General features: G+C 40.0%; 1 protein-coding gene across 1 annotated transcript in view; it reads left to right on the forward strand.

Moving 5' to 3' along the window:
* The window catches only part of FRAS1 (Fraser extracellular matrix complex subunit 1), a 502,816-nt gene that overhangs the window by 463,514 nt on the left and 22,802 nt on the right, over positions 1-16,500 (forward strand). The window contains exons 61-66 of the mRNA XM_074231550.1: positions 84-284; positions 1,228-1,415; positions 3,294-3,569; positions 5,746-5,978; positions 10,551-10,711; positions 11,852-12,066. Coding sequence (XP_074087651.1) covers positions 84-284; positions 1,228-1,415; positions 3,294-3,569; positions 5,746-5,978; positions 10,551-10,711; positions 11,852-12,066 — 1,274 coding nt within the window. The remainder of the gene's footprint in view (positions 1-83; positions 285-1,227; positions 1,416-3,293; positions 3,570-5,745; positions 5,979-10,550; positions 10,712-11,851; positions 12,067-16,500) is intronic.

Below are 16,500 nucleotides of genomic sequence, written 5' to 3' on the forward strand. Positions count from 1 at the left end.
CATGTTCAGGTTCATTTGGATTCAAGGATCTTCCAGCTCCAAGATTATGTGATTGTTTTTTCCCCTCAATTTTGTTTTCTTAGCCCCAACTATTGAGTTTGAAGAGGCTGCCTACCAGGTCCGGGAGCCTGCCGGGCCAGATGCCCTTGCAATTCTTAACATAAAAGTGATCCGAAGAGGAGACCAGAATAGGACTTCCAGAGTCCGCTGCAGTACTCGAGATGGCTCTGCTCAATCTGGTGTGGATTATTACCCAAAGAGCCGTGTCCTGAAGTTCAGTCCTGGTAATGAAAAGGAAACACCAAGATGTGGAATTTATTCATTGGAGAAATGTATATTTGATGTTTTCTGTCTGTCTCTGTCTGGCTCCAGATGTATGTGTATGTATGTTTATGTTTGGTCAAGAATTCAATTTCATGAGCACATATGTAATCATAAATTTACTGAACTGTAAAAGAATATACGCAATTTTCATCTTCCATTCATTTGTTGCCTTCTGGGGTTTACAAAGAAATAAAAGCTGTGATGTTAGGAGCTATCACTTTACAGGTTTTCTACACAGTATGTATCCCAAAGATCATAATGGAACCTGAAACTGAGGGAAGGAGAAGAATGAGTGGGACCAAGCTAGCAAGATTGCTAGCCAACTAGCCCAGGCTATTTAATAAAGAGGTTTGAGTAACTTAGGCTTGGTGTCAATGATGATCAAATTTGTAGAGTAGTGGAAATGGGCAGCCACAGTCCAGGGAAGCTTCAAGACTCAGAGGTAAGGGAGATCTTCCTTTGCCTTGGAAATAGAAACAGACCTTTCAAAGTCTTGGATCAGAATTTCTGTGAGTTCTCCTCAACAGTTTTCCTATTTGGGTAGTCTAACCTTGTAATTTCAGAGTTGACACTCTTCCAAGGATGAGGGTGAGAATGTGCATTAGTAAAAGAGAAAGAATTAAATGAAGACACGTAGCCAGGGTGGAATCCATTTCGAGTCATAGATTTTTATTACATCCAACTATCATCAGAAAAGCCTCATTAATCCTCATATGGTGTTGAATAATACATCTGCAGGTGAATGTTTCTGAGCTTCTGCCACAGTAGAGTTTTGTCTATCAAATGGACTCTCCTCATTTTAAGCAGTAATTAGACAATTAACAAAAAACAAGTACATAGAAAAGAGCTCAACCTAGAGCTATCTCAGACCTTTCCAACTTTCTCTTTGCCTCCATGGTACAGGTGTGGACCATATCCTGTTTAAAGTTGAGATTCTGTCCAATGAAGATCGAGAATGGCATGAGTCCTTCTCCCTGGTCCTTGGCCCTGATGACCCAGTGGAAGCAGTCCTCGGTGATGTGACCACTGCCACGGTGACAATCCTGGACCAAGAGGCTGCAGGGAGTCTCATATTACCAGCACCCCCCATTGTAAGTGATTCAATAGAAAGAAAACTCTCTCTGCCAGACAGCCCAGGGCAGAATGTGTGAGGAAAATAGAACTTAGAAAGGAAAAGGAAGTCTTTTGATTTCCTGTAGAAGAGGTCAGTGGCTCCTTATTTTTAATAGTAGCAAAAAATGAATGAATTCTGGTGACATAAGTGAATATGGGAGATGATAGATGATAGAGTAGAAAGAGCACTGACCCTGGAATCAGGAGGACCTGAGTTCAAATATAACTTTAGACATTTATGAACTGGGTGACCCTGGGCAAGTCACTTAACCCTGATTGCCTAAAAAAAAGAGAGAGATAAGATCAGAAGATAGTTATTGGCTATTGCCCTACATGTTTACAGACACAGAACTTTCTCTTTGTAAAGTAAGTCACTGTATTTCTAACATAAGACTGAATATGATAAATTAGTAACATGAAAATGTAATTAGTAAAAGGCTGCTGTAGTAGCCTTGGCTTTTAATGAAGAAATGTGGGGGTAAATTCTATTTCTCTAGTTAACTTAAATTCAACAAATTGATTAGCAAGTATTTGTTAAGTCCCTACTCTGTGCTGGGAATATAAAGACAAATAGGAAACCATCCATAATCTCAGAGAAACTTACATTGTGTTTTAACCTCTCAGGTCCCCATGTTCTCAGATTATAAATAATAGAGAAAGTGGCGAGCTGCGTCATTGGAAGGAGATTCCTTACTAGGGAGTGCCCCAAAATGGATGAAATTACAAATCTGACCCAAAACCCATTAAATTATTAGTTCCATCAGAAATAAAAATAAGTCATAAGATACTTTTTTGCTCACTGAGATTCTCTTTAAGTATAATATGAGCCAATGGAACATTATTATAGTCAAAGTAAGAGAGAGAGAAAGAGGGAGGGATAAAAAGGGGGGAGAGAGAGATACAGACAGAGAGAGAGAGAGAGAGAGAGAGAGAGAGAGAGAGAGAGAGATGAGGAGAGCAAGAGAGGGAAGAAGGGAGAAAAAGATTGAAATGATTGACCTATATCCTTAATATAGAGAAGAGATATTAGATAAGATCAGTAAACTTTGTCATTTTTTTACTTCTATTGTCACCGGCACAAGACATGAAGTTTTGCATGTAGTAGGTGGTTAACTGATGTTTATTTCTGCTTTCTTTCAGTTCCTCAAAAATGATGCTCAAACTTCCATTCTCATTCCCTGGGACAGGCTATTTCTGATGCTAGAATGCATTCCCTTCTTATCTCCTCTTCTTAAAAGAGTCCCTCATTTCCTTCTCACTCATCTCAGGAAATTCCTGTTATGTAAAACCTTTTCCAATCCTTCTTTCTCAGATGTTAGAACCTGTCCTCTGGCAATTTCTTTTTATTCATTTTCTATATGTTTATATAATATATATATATATAAGTATAAAGTTATTTGTTATGATTTATTTCTATATTCTTATTTCTAATGGGTTGGGGTTTTTGGCCTGGATTTTTGATTTCATCCACCAGGGAGATCCTTGTTGAGGGAAATCCTTCCACCTGATATAGATTGCCACCTCCTCTACAACCCTCAATCTTAGAGAGATGCCTACGAACTGGGAGGTAAAATGATTTGCCCAGCCAGCATGTTATCAGAGGTTGGATTTGAATCAAGGTCTTCCTAACTCTGAATCTAGCTCTCTCTCTCCACTATGTGATGGATAATTTAATAATTGGGTTACAAATGTGTATTATTTTTGCAGGATGCCCTCTTTCCACAGATTCCTATTAGGTTTCAAAGTTATAGTGCCACCACAATCCCATTTATGCGATGGTTGTGAGAGGGAATGTCCACCCTCTTGATCCTGATGCTCAAGTCCCCTGAAGCTTCATTGCTTTCCTTATTCTGCAGGTGGTCATGCTTGCTGACTATGACCATGTGGAGGAAGTGACCAAGGAAGGGGTCAAAAAATCTCCCTCCCCAGGGTACCCACTGGTCTGCGTCACTCCTTGTGATCCTCACTTCCCCAAGTATTCCATCATGAAGGAGCGTTGCATAGAGGCTGGCATCAATCAAAGTTCTGTCCGATTTAGCTGGGAAGTAGCAACGCCCACAGATGGCAATGGGGCAAGGTCTCCCTTTGAGACCATCACTGACAACACACCATTCACCAGTGTCAACCACATGGTACGTATGATGGCCAAGACAGGATGAGTTAAGTATGGACTCCCAATTTTTCTTTAGAAGATTATGAAATAAAGCTAATATTTATTTGATTGTGTCTAACTCTTCATGACCCTGTGGACCATAACATACTAATATGTATGTTGTGTTTTCTTGACAAAGAAATTGGAGTGGTTCACCATTTCCCTCTCCAGTAGATTAAGCAAGCAGTGATAAAATGATTTGCCCAAGGGCCAACTGAACTATCCAACTAAATCAAATAAGCTACTGAGATTAAATTCTTTGACCCACAGAGTATGAAGGGTGAAACACATAGACCTTTACTTACTTTTTTTTTCACCCAATCAACATGTATATGCTGCATGTCTCCTGTGGGCTTCTTCTATTGTAGAACACATGGGAAATAAAAAAGGAAGGGTACCATATAGTCATTGTGGGGAAAACAAGCTGACTTGGGTAAACAACTGAAGAATGATAAGCAACAGGGATGACTCCCTGTATTAGTGAAACATAGACTTCTGACTCTCAAAAAGCAAAGTGGAGGGAAGAGGGAGCAGTTCACACTGTGCCTGGTGAACAAAAATACCTTTGGAACTGTTTTTATCTGGCTCTAATCTCCTCCATAACAAACAAAGGAGACATCTAGATGATGCAGAGGTTAGAGCACTGAATTCAAATCCAGCTGCAGACAACTTTATTAGCTAAATGACCCTGAGCAAGTCAAATAAACCAAAACTCTATTTGCCTCAGTTTTCTCATCTGTAAAATGAATATAATAATAGCACCCACATCCAGGGTTGTTGTGAGAAATGAGTGACTACATAAATTCTGTATTACAACCTATCCAGAGCCTTGACTTCTAGTATTATAGCCAGATCTTTTTTTTTCCCCTGGTATGTGAGATAGCTCCATTTTGATTATCTTCTGTTACTGGTTGGTGAACTATCTCTTTAAGCTTCTACTGTGTATATGCATGGTATTTCACATGTTTTTCTCTGTTCTATAATAACTTTTATTCTTTGGGTTTTTTTTTTGCAAGGCAGTGGGGTCAAGTGACTTACCCAAGGTCACACAGCTAGGTGATTATTAAGTGTCTGAGGCCAGACTTAAACTCAGGTCCTACAGTCTCCAGGGCTGGTGCTCTATCCACTCTGCCACCAAAAGAGTTTAGACTGCTCTTAACCAAATTTGGTTTGTTATTATAGGGCAACAAATGCAGTTTGTCATGCAGTCTGCCATCTTTAAGCAAGATAACATGATCCTCTTTAAATGAACAAATTGATAGTCTTTAATGAATTTCAGCAAAGATTTTCAAATTTTTCTATAGCTCACAAAACCATGAAGTTTTCTTTTCTTCCTAGAGCAGGGGTACTTAGCATGAATTTGCTTTTTAAACATTTTGATACCTGTACTTCAATGTAAGTAATTGCCTTTGTTTAGGCAAACTCTATGTAGTATTATATTATATTATATTGTATTATAACATTATGGGTTATATGTTATATTATAATACATTATATTATGTTTCATTACATTGTTTTATTAATGTACATGGTATTTTTTTTTGTTTTTTTCTTATCTTTTAAAAGCACAATATTATGAAAAGGGATCCACAGACTTGAACCAGACTTTCTAAAGGGTCCTAGACACAAAAAAGGATATATTCTAGAAGATGCCTGCTAGCAAATTCAGATACACCTAATAAATTGATTTGATGAAATAAAAGATAGCAGCTACATGCTGAATTTCAAGTATAAACATCGTTCCCCCTCCCACAGGCTGCTAGATAACATGTCCACTGTTCCCTGTAACTAGATTGAAATTTTGAGAGGCCCCTAGTCTGAACCTAGTACCTGAAAATCCCAACTCTATTAATTTTAGAAGTCTTTGGGGGCGGCTAGGTGGCACAGTGGATAGAGCACCAGCCCTGGAGCCAGGACGACCTGAGTTCAAATCTGGCCTCAGACACTTCATAATCACCTAGCTGTGTGACCTTGGGCAAATCACTTAACCCCATTGCCTTGCAAAAAACAAAAAACAAATTTAAAAAAGTCTTCGAAGTTCACAAAGATTTCTCTGATAAGACCTACATGAGCAACCCAAGTAACTATTAAGGGCTTTTAAGTTGGTTAGGAATTCATCACAACCTGGCTTCAGCTGCCTCCTTATTCCCTTGCAGGTCCTGGACAGTATCTACTTCAGCCGGAGGTTCCATGTGCGTTGTGTGGCAAAGGCTGTGGACAAGGCGGGTCACTTGGGGACCCCCCTGAGAAGTAACATCGTTACCATAGGGACAGACAGTGCCATCTGTCACACCCCTGTTGTGGCTGGGACCGCCAGAGGCTTCCAAGCCCAGTCCTTCATTGCTACCCTGAAATACCTTGATGTCAAACATAAGGAGCATCCAAACAGGTCAGTCAGATGGCACCTTCTATAGTGAGAGGTTTGGTCAAGTCCGCCACTCTTCTACTTTGTGCTGCAATGCTGTCATTACCAAGCAAGGCAGTGTATGCGCATAGTTAATCAATGAGAAAGCATTTTTAAAATCACCTACTGCCTGGTAGACACAGGGACTGATGCTGGGAATGCAGAGACAGAAAAGAAACAGACCTGCCCTCAAGGAGCTTACATTCATAGGAGGACACCACTGTTAGTCAGTAAGTCAATATGTATAGAACAGCCCCGGCCCATAAGGGAGATGCCTCCCACAATGGGGGAGACAGTTTGCAAACAACTGTTGGCTAGATCCAGGATAAGTGAGCTACAGAGAAGATTGACATTGGATGAAGAGGGGGTGGGAAAAGCTTCCCAAAGGTGGAGGGACTTGAAGGAAACCAGGGAAGTCAGGAGGCAGCAAGGAGAAGGGAGGGCATTTCTGGTCTGGGGACAGTCAGAGGAGTATCTTGCTTGAAGTGTATATAAAATAAATCAAGGAAAAGGACACCAAGGATTGCCCAAGGAAAATCTTCTGATAGACTGAGGAGAGGAAAGAATGCATCTTAGGCAGGAGAAACAGCCTGGGCGAAAGCTTGGTGGTGAGAGATGAGAAATAGGGAGTGTAATCTGTGAGGAACAGAAAATAAGGCCTATCTGGCTGACCTGTATATTTTCTTTTAAATTCAAAGTACTCCTTAAATGTGATAAATATCCATTAAACAAATTCAGACATGAGCAGATCCCAGAGCGCATATCCCTAAAAAGTTCTATTGTGGGCAATAATAGCTCATTTATGTATAAGATGTTAAGGTTTACAGAGCACTTTCCTTCTGCTAGGTCTATAAGGTAGATTGCATTCTTCCTCCTCATCATCATTATCATGATATTTTATTATCATCACCATTTTATAAATCTATCTGCTAGGCTCAGAGAGAATCAGCGCCTTTCCTGGATCAGAGTCAGTGCTGATTCTAATACTTTCCTTTATCCTGTGATGTTTCTCAGTCCTGGAATCGTCCAAGAACTGAGGAGACTCAAATCCTACTCTGCATTCCTAACAGAAGGAAAATAAAAGACTTTAGTGACAGAGTCCTACAACCATGTCCTAGGGCACTGTAGATGTTTCAGCAAGCACCACCTAGCCACCCCCAGGCGTAGATGTAGACCTTTCTGAAAACAAAATTTGTTCTTTTCTAGTTTTTAACAATGGTAGATATCCATTGCGAAGTCTTCATGTTAACGGATGGGCTTGACAAGTCATGGACTATAAAAAGAAAGGAGTCACAGAAAGAGGAGTATAAGGGGTAATCAAAGAAGAAGAAGGGGGCACTGGAGTTTTTGCCTTCATCACCTTACATGAGGAAAATAGGACATATAGGTAGTGCAGTGGATAGAGCCTTTGAGTTAGGAGGACCGGAGTTTGAATCCAGCCTCAGACATTTCCTTGTTGGGTGACCTTGGGACAATTCACTTAACCCTGATTGCTTCCCATCCAGGGCCAACTCCAGTCATAATGATTCATTTCTGGTCACTGGATCTAGATGCTCTGGAGAAGAAAGTGAGACTGGTGACAGTAGGTCCCCCTCACTCAAATCCAGTTCATGTGCTTGTCATGGCATCACCTCCCTGATGTCATGGTCTACTTCGAGAATGAAGGACAAACATTATTATTACATGAGGAGGATATCACTGAATGGTTCAAAATGTTAGTACTTTAAGGTTTGCCTTCACCTTGTCTGATAACTAATGGAACCAGATGGCTTAGCAATGAGGAAATGATGTTGAGAGAGGGAACCTCCACATAACTTTCCTCCTCTCCTCCCCATCACAAGCCCTGTGTTGACCCTGCTGCTTCCCAATGAAGAAAGAAGATAGGAACTTTTTTTTCTCCTCAACTCCCTGCTATTCCATGTAGTTAAATATCAAGATCTCTTGGGTTACCAGTTTCTCAGCCAAGAACAAAGGTATAAACCTGGTCCAAACTTTTGATGCCATCTTCTTCATGAAAGTTGGGAGCAAAACATCCAGAGCCCCCATTGATTTCTCTCAGAAATCCTTCTAGCCATGTTTAACTTCCAGTTCCCCTGCCTACTCAAGTTGGGAAAAGATCCCAGCAACCACTGGATAAAGATTATTACCAGTTGAGAAAGACAGACTTAAGCCTAAAATTTCTGCAGATCTGAGGAAGCCTGCTCAGATTTTTGTGTTTGATAATAGAAAACCAGTGACCCAAAATTAATGCAAACCACAAAGACAGTTTTCCTTAGATTCTGGCACACCTCAACAAGCATTTTTTTTTAATTGAGGCAACTCTGCTGGAAAAAGGACCCAGATTTGAACATGTGGACTCTGTTAACTCTAAGGTTATTGTTCCCTTATTCATCAATAAAAGGTTATACTTGAAGGTCTCAGAGTTTCTTTTGAGACCTAAAATGATAAGGTTGTCTTTCTTTTTTTTTTTTTTTTTTGCTTAGTATATTGTATGACAGAACAGTAAATATTGTCCTGCACAATATTAAATGGTTTTGTGCAGAAAATTGTACTGGGGAGCCTATAGAAGGAATGTTCATCTGTTTTCAGTAGCTTATAACCAAGCTGAATGACAAAATAAACAGTGACAGTTTGTTATAAAGTGTGTTTATAAACATATGAGGAACAACAAGAGATTTTATAATCAAATGAATATATTATGCTAGAGTATAAATGCTATGCCAGAGAAGGAAATGACAAACCACTCCAGTATGTTGGCCAAGAAAACCCTAGATGGGATCGCAAAGGGTCAGACACGACTCTTCAATAACTAAACTGCAATGATATATTAAAAAAGCTCAAAGCAATATGTCATAGTACCCATATTTTCTCCCGAAACCAGGAAGAGCCCCTCAAGCCCTGAATTCAGATATGCTACCAGGCAGATCTTGCTCTTATAATCTTTTTCCTCATCATCTACATACTAATGTGGGTTGTTTGTCCTTCATTTTCAAAGAGGACCAGTGGGATCACAGGTGATGATTTGACTTGTGCATGAATTGAATTTAAGTAAGGCAAAGTTGTGTAAAGTTGTCAGCCTCCCTCTCTGCTCCTAAGTCCTCAAAATCCAGTGACAGTACAAAAGTCAAATGACTGGCGATGGCCCAGGATGCAATGGATAACCTTGCTGTCTTCTATGACCATGACTATGAGCCTTCTTCAGCTACCTTCATGGCTATTAGGAACAAAATGTTCTCATCTACCCCTTCCATTGGGGAAAGTGTTCCTATGCTTGGGGTAGGCATCTCCCTAACTCATCTTTTGGGTTGACATCTGTTAGTTACCATCAACTTGATTTAGCTATTTGTTGAGATGGCTTACTAGGATATGATCATTGTGCATTTATTGGTAGGGGGAGGGGAACATTAGCATCCAGGTCACAACCCAACCCACACATTTCTTACATTGAAGCCCTGCCCCTAGTAGGGACTGTCCAACACCCAAATTAACCTGGAATAAACCATCTAATGACCTTTCTGTAGCCGTTCTCATATACAGAGGGGGAAACAATTTTTGCATTGAACTCCTCACCACCATATCTAACTCACTCTCCTATCTCATTGAAACATTCTCTTTACAACTATCAGTCATCTTTGTTCTATTGTTGACTGCTCCCAGGCTAGTTCCTATACCTTCATATTGGCAAATGCTAGCTCTGGGGTTGCTTCAAGCTAAAATAAAATAGCCCCTTGGAATTCCAGGCACATGCATTTCCCCTTTAACTTCTAGGAGATACCTGTTTTTCCTTCGAATATGCATGACCCCATAGCACCTTAATCTCCTGATACAAGGTGATGAGTCAGAGCTGAAATGAATCTTGAAGAAAAGAGCATGGGATAAAAAAGGGGAAATAGGAGATCATTCCAGAAAGGGAGAAAAGGATGAGTTAAAGGTGGTAACAAATGACATGTGCAAGCAGGAAACTGAATTCACAATATAGGAGCTTGGTGGTATTCTAAAATTCATGGTAAGGGACAGGGAAAAGGAGAGGGAGAAGAATGAGAAAGAGAGGAAAGGAGGGAAGGAGAGAGACAGACAGAGAGACTCACTATCATTATAAAGCAGTCCAGTCCGGTGGAAAGATTTTTACTTGATAAATACTGGCCAAGTCTTCTTAGCCTTTGGGGGTCTTGATATTTTGTAAAATGAGAGGTTTGGCCTGGGTAGCCCCTGTTCTTGCTTGGTCCATATTACCATGCTGAACAGAATTCACATAATAGCTTGAATCTATAGGGAGGTAAGTTCTCTCTGACAGGAAAGAAAAATTGAAAAAAATTTGGTATTTCATAGTGTTATAATCCCAGAGGGTTAAAGATACTTTAAAAAATTGAATTCCATAGGTAAAGACATTACTTTTACACATGAAGCCCAGCTTTCAATATTATAGCTAGAAATCGTTTTTGACATTCTTAAGGGAATGGAACAAGGAGGTGATGAGGGGATGTCTGTTGGGCTCCTTGTTTACTATAACTAAGATAAATTTGGACCTCAGCCTGATCTATATCGGCTCCTCCCCAGGATCCACATCTCGGTCCAGATCCCGCATCAGGATGGCATGCTGCCTCTTATCTCAACAATGCCATTACACAATGTGCATTTTCTCTTATCGGAGTCCATCTACAGACATCAACACGTCTGCTCAAATCTCATCACCATCGGGGATCTGAAAGGTATCTCAGGTAAACCCAGGGAATGCAAATATCCTGCCTGCTTAACTCAAAATCAAACCTAAGTTACACAAGGGATTACATTTATTCTTCTTAGTTCTAGAAAATAGAATGGGGTGGAAAGGATGGCGTTTACCTGCAAAGCAGCAGATATAGACTAGATATAAGGAAAAAAAATTCTCTGTAATTGAGAAGGCTGAACTGGGAGACCATGGGTTACCCTTCACTAAAAGTTTTTAAAAGCTGATACAGCCAATGTATAGCATCTATAAGACCTGAGTTCAAATCTGGCCTTAAATCCTTAATACTTACTAGCTGTATGACCTTGAGCAAGTCACTTAACCCTGATTACCTCACATCAAAGTCTCTTTGCAGTCATCCTGATCCATATCTGGCCCCTGGACCCAGATGGATCCAGAGGAGAACATGAGTTTTGGTGAATTAGCACCCCCACCCCCCCACACACACTCAAATCTAATTCACCTGCTTATCATGACCATCTCCCTAATGTCATGATCTTCTTTGAGAATGAAGGACTAATATTATATACAAGTTTGACTAGATGACCTTTGATATCCTTTCAATTTCTGACACTTAGTAATTCTGAGTTTCTTCCAAAGCATTCAGAAATCATAAAAGTTGATACAAAAAAGGGCATTTTCTTGCTCTTTCCAAGAATTATTTTTAAAAATTCATTGTTTAAATAATTGCAAATTACTGCATTGATGCCTTCCCTCTGCTGCCATTTTGTAGCCTATTACTAGAGTCATTAGACATCACGTCACACATCTGAACTCTTGGGGTGGCCATCTGGGTGTTAGGAGAGAGCCAATGTTTTATTTATTTTTCCTTTCTCATATCCGGCTACCAGTTTTGCCTCCTTCTCCCCAAGATCACTTGTTCTTCATTTGTTCCCAGCTTCCTGCTGTCTCTTAGAGAATTAAATGAACCAATCCAGTGTTTATTTTGGCAGCCGGAGCCGTATTTAACACATGGCCAACGGGCACTTAACAAGGCTTGTGTATCATTATTCCAGTACGTTTGTAGTGCACATTGTGCTATTGATAGTCACCCAGATCACCAGAGGAAGAAAGACTTGAGCGGTCCCTTAGAATACTGTTGGATCAGTGAACATTCCTCTTCTTCCTGCAGAAGCAGGATTCTTGGATGAAGTTGTCTATGACAACATCGCCTTGGGCCCGGGCTATGACCGTCCTTTCCAGTTTGATCCCACCGTTAGGGAGGCCAAGACCATCCAGCTCTACAAACACCTCAATCTCAAGACCTGCACATGGACTTTTGATGCCTATTATGACATGACTGAACTGATTGATGTCTGTGGGGGTTCCGTCACTGCCGACTTCCAGGTGGGTTTCCATCATTCTCCACTCTCTCTTCCCCTTCTCTTGTCTTCTCTTCTCAGTCTCCTTTTCAGACAAAATCCAGGTTTCATGAAGGAGCATCCGCGTAATCACCTTACATGCACTTTGGCTAATTCTCCATTGGCTGAATATTAGTCCCTTGCAGGTAATGAATGTGGGAACATCACTCATATAAAATGGACTCAAACTACCAAGGAAAGTAGATGGACAGGAATTAAATAAGTTGTTGCCATCATTTCTCAATGTTTATGAAATATTTGAGAAATGTGTGGTGCAGTGGATAAGGACCTCATCTTGGAGTTCAGAAAAACTGAGTCTGAGTTCTGCCTCCTTACACATCCTGGCTGTGTGATGAAAGAAGGAAAGAAACAAAAGAGGGAAGGAATGAAGGGAGGGAGGGGAAGAAAGAAAGAAGAAAAGGGGGAAGGAAAAGAGAGAGGAAAGGTAGAGAGAGGAGGGAAGAAGGAAGGGGGTAGAAGAGGAGAGACAGAGAGGAAAGAAGGAAAAGGAAGATGGAGAGAAGGAGGAGGAGGAAGAAGAGAAAAGGAAGGTAAGGATAGACTTCATTAATGGGAGGCAGTGAAATATAGGAATGAGTGTTAGACAAGATTCAGGTTTGTCACTAAATAGTTGTTGAATCTGACCAAGTCATGCAGCAGTCTGGACCACAATTTCCTCAGCTTTAAATGAGCAGGGCTAACCAAGATGATCTGTAAGGTCTCTTTCAGGTCCTACAGTCTTGAGTTTGTCAGGCTAAGGACAATCATTGTTCCCCACTACAAGAGGACCAGAGTGGACAATCTCTCTCTCAGTATACAAAGTTACAGAGTCACAGATTCTATGAGTTGGCCAGGATCTCAGCAGTCATTCAGTCCAACCCATACACCTATAAATCCAAACCTTCTGTAACACTCCTGGCCAGGATTTCTTACATTTCAATTGTTTTATTATTTATTTAAGGCAATGTGGTTAAGTGACTTGCGCCAGGCAATTATTAAGTGCCTGAGGCTGGATTTGAACTCAGGTCCTCCTGACTCCAGGGCCGGTGCTCTATCCACTGCACCACCTAAGCTGCCCTCTGACCAGGATTTCTTGAAGACCTCCCTCTCATGGCAGCCTGTCTCTTTCTTTGAGGTATCTCTTTTAAGGAAAAAAGGAAGGTTTTCCTGACATGGAATCAACATTTGCTCTTTTTAGCACCTTCTATATTTAAAAATGTCTTTGTCCAAGCTATCTCCCCTCCCTGTAATGTTCTCCTTTCTCATCATCATCTATGAGAATACCAGACTCCCTTTAAAGTTCATCTCAGGTATCAGATGCTACTGGAAGTCTTTCCTGATCCCCAAGCTGCCATTGTCTCCCTCAGAAATTACCTTTATTTCATGTAGGACTAACTATGGTTGTATTTTATATTTATAATATGTATGTATTTTTTAATTGATCATGTTCCACACTCATCCTGAAAATTGATGTTGCTCTATAGTGCCCAAATGTAGAGAGAGGATGGTTAAAACACATCATTTTCCATCTTAATAAATCTCACAATAAATAGTAAGAGTTTTAAAAAGCAAAATGATCATTGGGCATCAGTGTCACCTAGGACTTTACTATCACATGGCACCATTAATGCAGACTGCTGGACTTGGAGTCATGAAGATGTGCATTCAAATTCAGCCTCACTTACTAACTGTGTGATCCAGGGCAAATCACTTAACCTGTCTGCCTCAGTTTCTTCAAACTATAAAATGGGAATAATAATTGCACCTCAGGATCAAATGAGCTATTTGTATATAGCTTAGCATGTGCCAGATTTGTAATAACTTCTATGTCTTTGACACTTCCCATTCTTAACATTCTTAGGAGATTGGAGATGCAAGTGTTAATCCCCATCTTACAAGTGAAAAAACTGAAACTCAGGAATAAAATGACTTGCATGACCAAGGTCACAAAATTAAGAAGTAGCAGAGTCTGGATTTTAGCATTGGATTCTTGGCTTCAAGATCACTATGATGACTCAATATCATAATTCAGGATCTGTCGCATATTAACCATTAACCTCCATCTTCATAAGAATGGAGGCATCATCTTATTTTATTGTCTTCCTCACTGCCCAGCTCAGTCCTTAGTAGACCCTTAATAATTGTTTTAAGGGGTGGCTAGGTGGCAAAGTGGATAGAGCACCAGCCCTGGAGTCAGGAGGACCTGAGTTCAAATATGACCCCAGACACTTAATAATTACCTAGCTGTGTGGCCTTGGGCGAGCCACTTAACCCCATTTCCTTGCAAAAAAAAAAAACTAAAAAAAATTGTTTTAAATTGAATTCAGTAGAAGTTCAGGTTATAGTCAATAAGTCAAAGGCATAAAAAGAAAGACACAAGATGTCCCTGCTCTGGAGAATCCTGGTCTAATGGAAGAATGGCCCAATTGGTTCATGTGGGGTAGATTATTTCCAAGGTTTCCTTGACCAGAGTAATTAGAACGTGTTTTTTAAATGTGCTACTTTCTCCACAGTAACCATACTTTTAACTGCCCAGTAATTATTTTGGGGAAATCTCTTTAATTGGAGTAAAATATATCATTTGTTCAGTTGTGATTCTCCCCATCTTATGTATACCACTGCCCTCTACTGGAAAGAGTTTGACTCTAGTATGATTGGTTATTCAAATATATGATCATAGAATCATAGATTGAAGCCTAGAAGAGATACTTGTATTTATAGCTAATGAAACCGAGAACTAGAGTGACCATTACTTGTCCAAAGTGGTCGATTTGGGGTGTAAACCCAGGACCTGTAATGCTAAGTCCAGAGATCTTTCTCAATGTATCTTCCACACTATTCAATTGACTGAAAAGCATATGGATGATCAAGGATGATGTGAACTGATATTTGAACTTCAGAAAAAGTTCAGTCTCCTGCATGACTATTTATTTTCACCACTGCTGAATGTGAACATTTAATTTTTTTTTTGGAGCATACTATCCCCCATAGAATTATTTTTGCCTGAGATTAGGGGTTTTTGGGGGGGGGGGCACACAGATGAGTGTCCTAGGTGGGGTCTTTGACCAGAAACACCTAAAACCAAGAAGGAAGGTCATCTAGAGCTGGTGGTCACAGGTGTTTTGGAATTCTCATACTTGGTTGTCATTAATGATGTCATGATGCCAATATAGTAAGTGCTGTTGGTCCCACTGTAACTATAGTAGACGGATCTTTCTTTGGAGATCCATATGACCACAACAGTGTTCATGTCGTTCATGGTTCATAAAAGCGTTCATTGATTGTGACCCATTATAATTTCCAGGACATACCCCAAACCAATCTTTATTCCTCCAACTTCTTGTAGCCCTTTCTAATTTACCTTTACTGTTCTGTTCTATTCTACATTATGATAAAACTATTTTATATGGTATTGTCTATCTCATAAGAATATAATTTGAAAACCGTGAAGGGACCTTAGAGGTCATCAGAGCCTAACTTACTTATTTTACAGATGAGGAAACTGAGGCAAAGAGTGGTTTGTGGGGTTTTTGTTTGTTTTTTTTACTCCCTCAAGGTCATACTACAGCTGATAAACTTATGAGGCAGAATTTGAACCAAGACCCCAAGTCATAAAGCTCTGTATGGGTCCTACTTCTCTAAATGTGTCCTGAGTCCCCAGCAAAGTAATTTTCCCATAGTAGGCACTTAAAGAGCATTCACTATTTCTACTGAGCATAATTAGGAAACAGTATCATAAGAGACTACTCAAGGCCACAGCTAGCTCCTTCCTCCTCTTGTCTGAAGCAACTATTAATGCCGTAATATGTATTCTTCAGACAGACTAAGATGGAAGACTTTTTATGTTCCCTTGTCAGTAACTAGTTGTTGAAGAAATTGAATGAATAAGCAAATTCCTAGCCTAGGAGAAGACTAATAATTCTGGACAAGTTAGGAGAATCCCCTGAGGCTGATGAGAAAAATATATGGACCATTGATATTGATTTTTATAGATGGGTTATATGCATGGGAAGACCCTGATGTCAGGATCCTTCCAGTAAATGAGCCAACCAGCTCATTTTGTCGACTTTTGACTTTAACCTTTCTATGCTTCTTCCCAGTATAATATTAAGTGTAATTTTCATAAAGTATTCTTAGCACTCATCCCTTGAAACTGAACTTCATATTCTCTGGGGCATTGATAGGCATCATACGTTCCCAGACCCTCAAGGATAAAGACCAGGTTCCTTATGCTATAAACGAGTACCTGAAGCCCCACAAAGCTATTCCAGGAATATTAAAAAAAAAAAAAAGATAAGAGGTAACCAATCAAATTGACCCAAATTGACCCAAGCAATAAAATTTTTTGAGAGTTTATGGGGAGAGACCTTCTAGGGTGGGATAGTTTTGCCGGTTAAGTAGAATAGAGAACTGTTCAGCC

Source organism: Macrotis lagotis, chromosome 3, assembly GCF_037893015.1.
Source record: "Macrotis lagotis isolate mMagLag1 chromosome 3, bilby.v1.9.chrom.fasta, whole genome shotgun sequence".
NCBI classification, from domain to species: Eukaryota; Metazoa; Chordata; class Mammalia; order Peramelemorphia; family Peramelidae; genus Macrotis; species Macrotis lagotis.